At 40.9% G+C, this 13,984-nt stretch overlaps 1 protein-coding gene across 5 annotated transcripts in view; it reads right to left on the bottom strand.

The window, feature by feature from the left end:
* FBXW11 (F-box and WD repeat domain containing 11) overlaps positions 1 to 13,984 on the bottom strand; it is a 76,890-nt gene that overhangs the window by 5,627 nt on the left and 57,279 nt on the right. For all 5 annotated transcript variants that reach the window (XM_042790156.1, XM_042790155.1, XM_042790154.1 and 2 more), the window contains 7 exons: positions 7,248 to 7,385; positions 6,540 to 6,658; positions 5,264 to 5,513; positions 3,972 to 4,090; positions 3,235 to 3,345; positions 2,164 to 2,242; positions 436 to 624 (listed from right to left, as the gene is read on the bottom strand). In XM_042790156.1, coding sequence (XP_042646090.1) covers positions 463 to 624; positions 2,164 to 2,242; positions 3,235 to 3,345; positions 3,972 to 4,090; positions 5,264 to 5,513; positions 6,540 to 6,658; positions 7,248 to 7,385 — 978 coding nt within the window. In that variant the 3' untranslated portion in view covers positions 436 to 462. The remainder of the gene's footprint in view (positions 1 to 435; positions 625 to 2,163; positions 2,243 to 3,234; positions 3,346 to 3,971; positions 4,091 to 5,263; positions 5,514 to 6,539; positions 6,659 to 7,247; positions 7,386 to 13,984) is intronic.

Genomic DNA, 13,984 nt, shown 5'->3' on the forward strand with positions numbered 1-13,984 from the left:
TGATGAGCTTTTGTCCAAAGGTCATACACGCGTTCAGTTTATTAGACATGCATTACGATGCTCATTACAAAGCCTCACACAGTGAGCAGAGGCATTGAGAGCTCTGAAAGGCTCTGATTTCACAGGGTATCTGGAACACCTGTGCGATACACCAGATCTCCTCAATTTCCAAGAATGCTGTGAATACATAATAGCTTTCCATAGAAAACCTGAAGTGCCCAATTAGAAACAGGAGGGATTACAGAAGGGGGTAAGATAACATGACAAGTTTTATAAGCTGAAGCATGACCATACAAAGACTAGATAGTGAAAGAAGTGGCATAAATAGGTTTTATTTCTTAAGGAAAATATCAGCTTGTGGTTTAAACTAAGCCAACCTGCAGCGTGATAATTTCAAATATTTATAATTCATCCAAGAAAAACAGAGAGACTTACCTTCTGAGGGTAGTAAAGTGCAGACTGTTATCTGGAGATGTAAGTGTATGTTCTAGATGGAGAGCGGGTCTCATTCTGGGCACTGGGTGGCACGTTTAAGAAATCCCAAATCAGAATTGTATCGTCATGGGAACTACTAATGATCTGAAATTCATCAAACTGGAGTCTAAAGACACGTCCTGAATGTTCCTGTGAGCAACACAAAACCAGTTAGCAAGGCAAGAAAAGGGTAACGTTTCATTACATTTGTACTCACACATGTATCTAGACACAGAAGGGTGCATTCAAACCCTGGTGTCCTGGTTAAGAAACCCTTAGCTATAATTACGCTCAAATTTAAGAAAAGCTGATTTTTTTTATATAAGCCTTTTTCAGCAAAACACATGGCTTCTAAATCCAGCGCTTGTAAACCCTGAGCCTCCCCGGGAGGGGCCCGTCAGAGAGGCTGAGATTATTAAAGACAAAAGCAGCCTATCAATCAAGAAGCAACAATTTAGAAGATGGGCCGCCACTGACAATGTGCCTGGGCTCCTTCTCTGATGTAACATTTGCATTCAACACTGCTGCTAACCCCATTTTTGTATAGCCCTAGCACACCACAACGCAGCTTCACCTAGGACACGCTGCTGAAAGGATCATTACGGCTCACTTACTAGTCAAGACGACCGTGTTCAAATGCTGCCATAAGACAGGGAGGTGGGGGAATACGTGCTCCGTCAGCTCTTTCAAGCAATCTCAAAATAGCACTCAGAGGCCCAGAAAAGGTTCTCCTCCTTGTCCTGGCTTATTCATTTTTAATAAATTTAAATTCAGTACGCTCGCTTTATTAGAGAACTAACCAAAGCTGTCAGACTGATCTCCAAACTATAACCTGAGCTACAGTATACCCACAGATGGGAAAGAATTGACTTTTTCAGTAAAACTAAATACACCGCATTCATGTGGAATAAAAGACTAGTTAAACCTCATTTCCCTGCAAGTACCACTGAATAGGAAGAAAAATTAGAAGCCTTGCTGGCCATGTAAGTACTTCTTTAGGTGCTGGAAAGGCCAAGCGCATGCTGAATAAGCCAGCTGCCATCACATATAGTCAACAACTCTGGGCTGCTACTAGCTTGTCAAACTACTCCTGAAGTAAAATTTCACACACATTTCAGTGAAAAGAGCAATGAACTCATCTCCCCAATCTAGTTTTAATTAAGTCTACTGTCATAAACCAAAACCCTCATAAGAAAAGTGTAATAAGTAATAGCCTTAAATCAGATAGTCCCCTGAAGTGATTAGAGTTCCTGTGGTAATCCGTTTGACTCCATCTCCCTTCCCTCTTCACCTCTTCCTTCCAAACTGAAGGGTTATGGAGAAAGGTTTGAGAAAGGCTCATAAGATTACTCCTCCCTTTTTAATAAGAGGAAATTTAAAGGCAGCTCTACAATGATATTAGGGAAAAACACCAATAACTAGAATGATTTGATACAGTCTCATGCTGATTTCTTTTTCAGGGTATTCAAGAATCTCAAACTAGAAAAACTTGATCTTTCTTTTAGGCTCAGATGCAAACCATTCAGGATATAACAATACATAAATTTTTCTTTATTCTTAGAATAAGCAGCAGCCTAGGCTTTATAAAACATCCTGAAGTTCTCACCTATCCCACTATAATGTAATAAAATGCTACCGACTTACAAATAAAAGATTTCAGATAACCCCAGATGAATTAATTTTACATACCACTAACGTACGCAAGCATAATGTACTTGCTGGGGCACGAGGGTCAAGAGCAGCTTGCAAGTCCCAAACTTTAATTTTGCTATAAAGTAAAATAAGAAGGTCATTATGAAAGCATTGTTTCAAGTACAAGCATAGAAGAAACATTGAAAGCAATGGAAAGCATGCCAGATTTTCACTACAGCTATTCATCAGGATCAGCCAAAATGTTAGAATCTATTTTCACTAAAATACTAGTGCTAAGTCTCGTAACACACAGGTAGCTTTGTATTTGTTCTTAGCAGCAAATACAGCGATGTCTTTGAGACTGACCAAGTGGGTTGGTTCTATGAAAGACAAATGGACTGTGTATGCACAAGCCATCCTGGGACTGCGGGAGATCTTGAAAGTTCACAGCACTACTGACGCGGTGCAAAGTTGCAGTGGGAACTAAGCTGGGACTGTCAGCCCCAGTGAGACACTAAACCTAAATAAAAGGCTAGAGACACACACACTTCAAGAATTGCTTTCAGTAACTCTACTGTTCACTTGAAGTATAGATCAGGCAGAGAAAGAAGTGGAGAATTTGGACATGGATGTTAGCTGCCGTGAATCCACTACACTGAAAATACTGAGCAAGTCAGAAGTGCTAAGGGTCTTGCCCTCAACCCGACAGAAATGGTCACTCAAGACTTCTGAGAGCCCCACAAGATGTATTCACACTCGCAATAAACATTTTCACTGCTGCTGTCTTATAAAAATGGAAAGCTTAAGCTACTCGAAGCACACAGGACCTGGCATGGAGCAAATCCCGAGAGAAGAAACAAAGGATGTCTCTGCAGCCAAACAGAAGTTGACTTTCTACGGAAAGTCAAACTTGAGTGATAACACAGTTTAGGAGTGTGTTAAAGAGCACCAAGAGGGCAGTTTCTTGGCTACTTAAAACTGCAGCCTGCTGCGCCGAAATGCTCAAGAAGCCATTCAGTTAAATACTGATCCATTAGTGAAATCAGAAGAGAACCCTTACACGAGGGAACACAAGACACAATGTCTTTCTGAAAATGCTTTGCTAAGAAAGGCAAAAAAAAAACATACCCATCGTAGGCTCCACTAACAATCCTCTTATTATCGAACCTGATGCATCGCACCAGTTCTTCGTGGCCTTCTAATACTCTTAAACAGGCACCGCATTCGATGTCCCATAGCCTGAAGAGAATAGAGGAGAAAGTCTTTGAGTACTTCAGGTTGAACACTGTCCCGCAGCCTCACACGCAGTGATTTAAGCATGCTACTCAATGGTTTTCTGTGGGAGACATCACATAATTTGCTTCAGGCATGAGAACCATGAGACGTTCCTTGCATGCGATTCAGAGATAAGTTTGCATTGCAGCTGCAGTGTATCAAAATTAATTTGGTCATTTAAAATTACGCACAAGTAAAGGTGCTTAGCTACCTTGGAAAACTTTAATATACTTTTTTTCTATTCTGCATAAACCAATGATTAGCAGTTCAGAAGTAATTAAGAAAACCAGAGACCAATGTCTTCCTCATCTCTCCAAGCAGAAGACAAGGTGATAAATTATAGCAATAGATAAGTTTTGGTTACCTTTGACATAAACCTCAGTGTCCCACTTTTTCACGGGGATGTGATATATTTACTCTTACACTGAGTTAAGGTTCATTCATCCATCATCTGTTCCAACAGCAAGACATACCAAGGATGTTTTGCACATCCAGCAGTGCAGAACAGCATCAAAGGTCAGGGGAAATCCTATTTTCACACATGGAAATGTACACAGTTACACACTGATAAGCAGCTCGAGGGCACCCACCTAATGGTATTGTCTGAAGATCCACTGACAACTAGTCGATCCCTGTACTGGAGGCATGCAATGCCCCGCTTGTGCCCATTCAGAGTACGAACAAACTCGCATGTACTTGTACTCCAGACCTGTGAAACACAAGATAAATGCTCCTCTGAGAATTACATCCAAACAAGGTTTTTGAATTTCAATAGAAACCATTATGAATTCATAAACAGAATAGGTCTGAGGCTGACCGTTGCTGGACAGTGAAACGAAAACTCGCACAGTATTTTTGGGGCACAGAGTGGGTACCTGGCATTAATGGAATAATGGTGCTATGGGGACCTACCAGTGCCAGGAGCCACAAGCACTGCTACTGCACACTGAGTCAATGAGAAAAGTTGGAGGCCAAGGGGTGTATATAAAATATTTTCAGGTGGTAGCGACCGCCCCAAAGGGTTTTAAAAACTTGATTACACTTGAATCTTGGTAAGTCAGTAATCATTTTTAAAAGTAGAAGTTAATCACATACACAAAAACCCCATGTTTTTTTTACCAAAGAAATTGTTAGCAATCTACTAGTAAGAGGAGGCCAAACCCATGGCCTATAAAAGTTTGGTGGCTGCTTCTTTCTTAACGTTAAATGATTCAGTTGACTTTGCCCATTTTTAACGAACTGTAATTGAAGTTGTAACATAGAGTATCCAGTGGCTCATTTTCCAACACCGAGTGCAGCAGGATCTCTGGCAGATATTTGGACATTAAATTGCCAAGAGCTTTTTGGCACAATCTAAGATCGCTCTGGTTCTAGAGAGGGAAGGGTAGAAACGCCTTTGTTATATTAATACACTCTGGGTAACTCAAATCTTCTGGTATGTAACAGTCTTCAAATACCGCCTCTTAATTCTTCAAACATGGCAAAGTCTGGTTGAGCTGCTGGGAAGACACAGTGAGGAAAGGCAACTGCTGATAAATTTCACGTCTGGAACAGGACTGCCAGTTGAAATAAAAAAATACCTCTTGGGAAAAGGCACAAAACATGCCACATTTAACAAACAAACTGATCTTGAGACTAGAGTTCAAACAGCGAATGGGCTTTACTTCTTTGCAATTGTATGACAGAAGCCACAAAAATGTTATGAGCCTAGTTATGCGCATAAAGACATTAACAGCTAGCAAGAGGAAGCAGCTAGCTGAAGGGTAAAGGAAAAGGCACAGAACAGCTTACGAACACCTTGGCTGTTCAGAGTTGAAGAACGCTCAGAAACTTTTCTAGCTTGGTAGGCACGCAGGCCTAAATTAGGGCTCTGCCAACTTACTTTAATGGTCCTGTCACCTGATGCTGACACAATATACTTGTCATCGAAGTCTACCACGTTAACGGCAGCACGATGGCCAACTAAGACACGACGCAGGGTGATGTCAGTAGGTGATGCCATATCCCAAACGGCAATTGATCTGTCCTTCGAGCACGTCACCATTAAACCATTACTGAACCTCAAATGAAGCACTGCCTCGTTGTGATGAATCAAGGTGTTCAGAACTTCACCTGTATTTACATCCCAAACTCTGCAAAAGAAAACAATTTCATTCCAAATGAAGGACAATGGCTATGCATGGTACAAAGCATAAACATGCACAAGTATGCTACTATCTCTAGCAGAGTGCTCTCTGGTGGTTTAACATCCCTTCGGGCTTGGAGAAGGCAGGAAGATGGGTGCTGGGGAAGTACCCAAATTCACATTTCAGACTCACAAGCACTAATTAACAGCAGTGAACAATGAGGCCAGGAAAAGTCTAAGCTGGAACCACAGCTAAGAGAAAGAGCTGCTTAACAATTCTACAACTCTTCCAGGATGACTAAAGATCGTCAAGATGTATAAACTGATGGAGCAGACCAAAACAAATACTATCCAATATGTTTTTTTTTTTTCAGTTTTACACCATTCACTCAGATTTTGCACATGTCAGTAGCAACTGGGATGTAGCATCCTCCAGGGCTGCCTACTAGCTTACATGAAGTGTAAAATCACTACTTATAGGACCTGAAGGGTGTTAAGATCAGCTCTTAACTTTTGGAAAGTTTTATAGAGATTGACATTGGTATATCAATGTAAGACACCAGGAGGACAGAGGGCCCCTTCCACTGACCTGTTCCTGAGTGTTTTTATATTGGACACCTGCCAATCATTGAATTCATACAATAATTTAAACTCAGTATCATCAAAATTGCAGTCAGAGAAGTGTTCAACATATACCAGATACCCTTTCATTATCAAGAGATGTCAGAAGGCAGTACAACAAACCCTAAATGAAGACATCATTATTGTATAGTTGGGCATTGGCCATTCTACAACTTCAGGATATGCGCCTTGAATCACTCAGGTCATAATCCTTCAAAATTCTTAACACTAAAAAAATGAGAGATTTGGGGAAAAAAAAAATGTACTGAATGTGATGCTTTGCCAAGTATGAGTATCTTATTTTTGAAATAATAGTATCACATTCATATTAGGGATATTTTCTGATATTCAGAGATTACCATAAATATTCCCTGATACTGAAATGACATTCGTGCAAAAACTTAACACAGACCTCACTGTAGAATCTGAAGATCCAGTTACAATGACTCTTTCATCATACTGCAGACAAAGAACCGAGCCAGTATGTCCCGTTAATACTTTCAAACATTCCAAGCTTGTTTTGTCCCAAATCTGTTAAAAACAAGAAGTATGGTGGCTTATCAAGATCAAGAACATGGATCCAAGACTTGCAACATTGCTGCAACTGTGAAGGAAGAAAAGTAGAGATAGCAGGAAGAATCTGTGGGCAGTTAGCCTGTCCAACCAGTGGGCTTGTCCTCCTTTTTAGCTTAAGGTAGTCTTGATGCAAGTTTTTGACAGAACAGTGAAATAACCAATGATCATGAAAAGATAAAAGCCTATTTTGCAAAAGGAAATGCCACAGACAATTAGCATGAAAGCAAACTACTAGCGAGGACAAAAGACACAGCTAAGGCACACGCAGTCCTCATTCGTGTTATGTGAACTCTGATTTCACAAACATTTCTTTGTGGTCAGTAGTACTGATCTCTGGCTGGCAGTCCCCAAAGTTTCCAGAGCAAAGTGTGGGTGAGAACTCTGCCAGACTACTGAAGACCTCCTATCCTCATAAGTAAGCCCTGCACAGATAAATACCGTCCCCAGTCAAGAGATGAGAGAAATCAAGGAAACACAAGCAGCTAGCTTTCCAAGGCAGAATTAGCCACTTAGCTGTAGGGAAAAGACTGAAAAAAGTGTTTACCTTAATGGAGTTATCTCGTAGGCCACTGATAATCTTTTCATCATCATACTGTAAACAGTAGACACCTTTGCTGTTTTCAGAGCGGCACTGAATCCTTTGCAAATTGTGTCGCCCACATCGCCAGTTTGATTCTATAGTCTGACAAGAGGGGAAACAATCAGGAGTTAGGTACAAGGCTGCACGCTTGAGCACGGCTACTCCAACACATACACAGCAATCTTCGTGCTTTTACATACGTCATCCTTAAATTTCAAGTATATAAAACTTAAACATATCTTTTCTCCTCTAATAAAAATACACAAAACACAATGAATTAGAATTAGGACTTTTACAATTTGTCATGACAAAAGCTGTGTTTAGTGGTGAAAATTATGGATAACTAACCTTAATGAGACTTTCCAACGGAGCTATTAGAGAGGTACATTTCGTTAACAATTCAGTTCTCCCCCATATTTACACGACCACCTGACATGAGCAGCAAAGATTAAACCAGGAGCTCCTCTGGTGCCACGTTCAGCCTCACCAGAGTAACAGGCATTACAGAACTGCTGTGTCCAACAGGGAGGTGGTGGGAGTGCTTGGATCCTTACTTCCCCTACCCAGTCATTTCACCTGCCAAACGCCATTACCCATCCTCAAAAAGGATTTTACGGTATGAAAGCCTCTTCTAAGCACCTTAAAGCCTGATAAGAACCAGAACTGAACAGGGACTATAAGATTTCAAATAATCCAAACTTATTCCCCTCCTCGACCCCCCCTTAAAATCTGAGGGAGTATAATTCTCAACATTTTCATTCTCAGAGATAATTTTAAGAAAAGAGATCTGACACACCTTTAAAAGCTGCAAACTATTTCATAGCAGAACCAGGATGATTTCCATGTTTTAAACAGCTTTACTCCTTGTAAGACAACCAACACCGGTTTCAAAGAAATGTGGGATTTTAGACAGAAAGTTCGTCACAACAATCATAAGAGAATCGATGTGCAGAACTCCAGGCCAACACCTGCAGTACTCAGACAGGCTTGGATGCTTTCTGTCTTCCAGTATAGGCACCAGAACAGGCCATTTATTTAGTTACTTCCCTGGGATCCTCCCCAAATACCATATGGAAACCCAGGGAGAAGCTGATCGACTGCCAGTTTGTTTGGAAAAGCATATTTGTAACCAAATCCTAACGTTCAAAGCAACAGCAGGCAACTCTGCAGCTCCTCCAAGGCTGGAAAAGTAACTGAAATGCTTATTAAAGACAAAAGTGCAGCGTGCCTATGACATCCCAATTCTAGGAAAACACGTCTGCTCCAAAGGAAAATTAACCTACCCCTTTGTATTCCACGCATTTGCCCCATCAACTGTCTCCCGTTATGCAATTTGGAGAGAGTTATACATAGTCATAACACAAACCTGCTGCACCCACAGGAATTTATCTAAATCATAAGTACTAAGAGATGCTTCTAGAGGAACATGCTGACAGGTCATTCATCCCCTCTCATTCTCTTCCAATTTGGTGGGGAAGCTAATGAAATTAAGATAGCAAGTCATCTGTCAGTTGGGGATCAGCTTTTCTGGCCAGCTAGTGCATTGCGGATTGTCAGACTGGAAACTGGGCTTCAAACATTCAAATCTGACACTGTGCTGGGTCCAGCCTTGGACTCCTGCCTTGAAGGTAGCAGACCGCTCATTATGCTACTTGATCAGCATGGGACAGAGGTTTTGAGGAAGAAGGACAGACAATTCTCAAGCTTTAGCTGAAGATTTATCATCTGAGAGCCAAACTGCAACTCATTAACTCCTTTGCTGCTACAGAGGTGACCCTCGGAAACAGGAGAGGATTTTAGACATCAGTAGCTTGAACCAACATAATTACAGATACAAGGGCAAGCTATTTTAAAATGCAGTACTAACAATGAAGGCATAGGAGATAAAGCATCACAGATTTGACTTGGCCATTTTAAGTGGTTTTAGAAACCATGTATGTCGAGACACTCAATTCCAAGAAGTCTTAAGGGAGTTTCCCTAAAGCAGAGTTCTTGGAAAGATCTGAAATAAGCAGTTGTATGTAACACGCGCCGAATTACTCTAGCTGCCGACTGCTCAAACACCATTTAAGCACTTTCACACCTCAGCTTCCTGCAACAGTGATTACCGATAGCTACAGAATACATTAAGAACACCACAAATCAGAAATTTTGCTTGTAACAGTTTCCTAAACAAAACAGCAGTCATTATAATTTGCTCACCAGACATTCAGAACGCTAGCTAACTTAATTCTTAGAAGTTCATTATAGGAAGCAATTTAATAAGCTCCCTATAAGAAAACGTTGGCCTCAAATAAGAGAAACTAAAGTATTATTTATATCTATGTGAAGGCACAATAAAGCAGTAAGTCATACGCAGGTGCACATTTTAATTCTGTGAATAGATGTCATTTCATTTAGACATTATATGGTGTGGCTACTGTGGGAAAATACTTCATGTTTTTTGAGAACTTGTAAAATCCCCTTACACTGCGTAAATTTTCAATATGCTGGGAAAGTAGCCACAATACACACAGAATATACAGCAGCATTTCAATTGGCAATAGAGTGAAAACAGATGTGGACGTATAGAGAAATAACATTATTTTAGATGACTAAATACGGCTGAGTGGGTGGGCAACCTGGAGGACCCTCCGAAGAGGAACATGTTTAATACAATACTGGCAACCACATTAAAGCTTCTTGCTATAGGACATTTCTGGTTGTTACTGAATAGTGCAGTTAGTAAAAGTCTTCATCTGCAGCCTCCTTCCAGGAGATATCTTAATAAACTGCGTATACGCCAAGCAGGTAGGCATGCATGGACAAAGGGGAGGGAGAAATTGCTGTGGTTTATGGACTGTTAAAAGCATTAGGGAGTCAAGGACGAAGGGACCCACGGTTTATTTGCATATTTATGGTACCAAACTTAATACCAATATATGTAACACCCACTACTGTATTTTCTAGAGTTTCCACTCAAAGTCTCCAAGGTAACTGCCTCTAAACCTGAGTTTCACAATTAAAAGCAAGCTGATGCAGAACACTACCTCCTTAGTTCACATACATGAAAAAAGTTTCTCACACTTATCTAAAAGCTCACTAGAGCAATAGCAGCAAGTAGCTGACAAATGTTGTATAACCAACAAAATCTGGACATACAAGGGATAAAGACCAAGCACAAAGCCAAAGCATCTGCCACAGCAGGAGAGCCATTTGGCAGCTGAAGAAATGTATAAATGGATTTAAAAAAAGGCATTTAGAGAGAAAAGTACACATAGAAAATAGTCCAAGATGTAGAGGTATAGCCAAGCCTTGACCATGCCAGAATATGTTCGCTGGTACAAAGATGCACAGTAAAAAAAGATGCAATTCATCTGGATCAACAGTTGGAACATTAACTGGAAGTGTTAAGGATAATCTACCAGGAAGAGGGTTTTTTCCCCATTTGATAATGTACACTGTGTTCAGCTCCTTGGCTAAAAATTGCATTTTTGTCCTTGTGACTGTTATTGTAGAGTAAGTAGGTTTACCTTAATCTTGTAAACTAAGGAGTTTCAATTCCCTCTGAACACACAATTCTCCTGCAGAATAAAGGGGTCAGAAAAAAAAAAAAGAACGTAACACATTTGTTACGTATGTAGGGATTTCTCCTACAGCATTAAGCATTTATACCAGGGGCAGTTAAAATTCAAACCCTTGTTCTTCACATGCTAGAGAACAGAAAACTCCTCATGACTGTGGCAGAGGAAAGGCAGAAGCAAATGAATTTATGTTATCAGGGTAGAGAGGGCTTAATATTTTGTTCATTATGAAGTTAAGAGGGTTTGATAAGCAAAACCAAAATGACAGCTTGGCCCTGGCGCCAGGGTCCCTGCCTCTTTCAGGTCTTTCCCCTCTTGGACCCTCTGAAGATGCTACAGCCATTAGGGGGAAAAACAGCATCAAGGTCTCGAAGAAGGATTCCCTAGATCCTGGCTTCAGTCTGGAACTCCCTGTTGGGTCTCCAAGCCGCTGCTAAGAGAGCGAGGGCCACAGAGCTTTTGTAGGTTCCATATCAACCTGAGAAAGAAAGGCTACGTGATGCTTATTACCTAGAAGGCTTGAACTGGTCCTCAAGAGGAATGTGCAGAGCGCTAGCAGTCCTGTCATTACCACAATAGCATAAACCACCAGATTTCTGACCGCACGGGGCTGACTGCCTCGCAGCAACAGGTGACAAAACATGCCAGCAGCAAAGCCTCCGTCCAAAGCAGCCCACAGAATGACAAAACCCCTGCATGTGAAGAGCATCACCATCTTTCTTGCGAGTGTCATCACTTCTATAAACCACTGTGGAGTGCTGGTGGTGGGCATGTAGCAGCAAAGACAACCGAAAACTCACAGACCACAGGAACTGGATCAGCACTGGGGCAGGTATTATACATGGACAGCAATAAAGTCCATGCGTCAAAGCAGTATGGCAGAAAATGTACTTGCACTGTATCCAACATCCCCTTCATAAAACACCTCCTCCTCAGACCAGCTGCATAATGCGAGTGATAAACACTAAATTATGTGGTCAGTAAGGTCTACAGAGTTTACATCTCAATGGAGTAGCTGAAGAGTTCTGGCTGCAGGCGCAGTATACCTAACTACACACTCACTAAGACTAGAGCACAGTGTCATCTGAGCCACTAAACACGTCTTTGGAAGTGAGCAGCCAGGGTATACTGATGTCCATACCAACATCTTGAACACAAGCTGGCACTGCTATTAGAAGAGAGAACACCAAGTGCTGCAAACCACCCACCATCGCATCTTGCCATTTCTTATCCTACTTTTACCATTAAGCATACTGCCTTTCCTTATTAATTCTCTTCGCCTGTTCAACGAAAAAGCTGAACCAACATGATTCATGTTACACTGCAGGGCTCAGAAGAGTAATGGATTTGGATTTTACTCTCAAAATGCTTTGAAATATAGAAGGCAGAAGCTATGCAACTGGGAGCTGCATGACACTGTGTCCCTCATATAAGAACTGCTTATTTATACACTACTGATCTGAAAATGCAGGCATGACTGCTCATCAAAAGAATCTGTGCTTTTCACTACCAAAAATTCTTCATATGTTAGATTATTCACAATTAAAGCTAAGTGAAAGTCCAGAAGAAAACAAAAAAGTTACATGAAAGAAACTGTTGCCATGCTACATGGGAAGAGATAGTAAACAGTAACATAGTAAACAAATGCAAGGAAGTAAGCCTAGGCAAAGATTAATTCAAACCAGCAATCAACTGATTTTTGGTATTTACCTCATTTCATGCAAACAGAAATGTCAAGTAATAATAAAAACCACCTTCAGGAAGAATAACTGAAGAAAGCCTAACAAATAGAGAAATAGGGATTCACTATATCCCACTAACATATAACATACGCTAATTTTTATACATCTGTATGTATGTATTTAAAGTTTAGTGTGCATTTGTTTAATACAAGCAGAAAGGCCCACTTTCACCAAAATAAAAAAGGGAAAAAAGCTCCCAGTAACTGAAAAGTGGGCTTCTGGCTTGATTTATAAAAATCACAGGATACTCAAGATATATTTTGAAGAGCAGTCTGAAGTTAAAGTGAGGCCAAAAAGCTAGGAGTGTACTACTGAGAGCCACTGAACACTACAGAGGCTTTCAGATCAGTTTGGGTAAATGTCATTTCTATTATGCACTCCAAGACAGAAGAAAATCCATACACAGTGAAGTACAAAAACCTAAAGAACTCTAGGGAAAAAAGGAATGGGAAGCTTTTCCTAGCAAGTGTTACAATTAAATCATGATTTCTTGGCAGAATTTGAGACTTAAAAATTAAGTTCCAAATGTTTACAGCTGCTTAGATAAGATCCAAATGTGGACAATATAAATTGATGAAGTGTTGTCTCTTTCTGCATGGGATTGATCCAATATGTATGAAGCTACTCAAAGGTCCACCAAGCAATACTATTCCCAAGTCTTGCTGCAGCTTTGCTGAACCCTTCTTAAAGCCACATTTAAAAAGAACAGCACAAACTTACGATGCTGAGTGAGACAAATCTGGACAGTGGAATATGCTAATGTCTTACAGAGGAAGAGGAGAAGACTTGCAGAAACTGTATTAAAGGCCACTGAAACACAAGGAATAGAGGAAATCACCGTGGGAGAAAGCTGACAGTATAACACTGATCATTTTATCAAGCATGAAGAAAAGACAGCATGCTCTCTGAGGGTCGAAGTGGTGTTATACACCAGAGAAAGCTTAGACAAATCAGATAAAAAGGGCAGCATAAACTGAAATTTCAGATCTAAAGAATGGTAATTCTGCATTAGGACTTTCTTACTGCCCAGGATGGTGGTAGTGCCCGACTTGTCGAGGGAGACAGAACACACCGCAGAGGCAGGACATGAGAGACTTTGATGACTCCCACATAAACGAAGCAGAGCTGCATCACGTCCCCGTGCTCTGCCTCGTGCAGCTGTTACTGGATGCTGTGCTAGCCAATCTTTCATTTGACCGGTACTGTTGTTCTGTTTCCCCAGAGAGTAAGAAATCCTCTTAACTCCTACTCAGGAGAACCTGTAACAGGAGGATGCAGATGAACAAAGCAGTTGCTCTTGCTTGAAAGCTCTGTCTTCTCTACCAAGCACCTCTGCAAACGCAGCCACAAAGCACAAGATCCCAAAAGAGATTATAGGGCAGTGTCTGATGAAGAA

This window comes from Tyto alba, unplaced genomic scaffold (assembly GCF_018691265.1).
Source record: "Tyto alba isolate M040663 unplaced genomic scaffold, T.alba_DEE_v4.0 Super-Scaffold_17, whole genome shotgun sequence".
Lineage (NCBI taxonomy): Eukaryota > Metazoa > Chordata > Aves > Strigiformes > Tytonidae > Tyto > Tyto alba.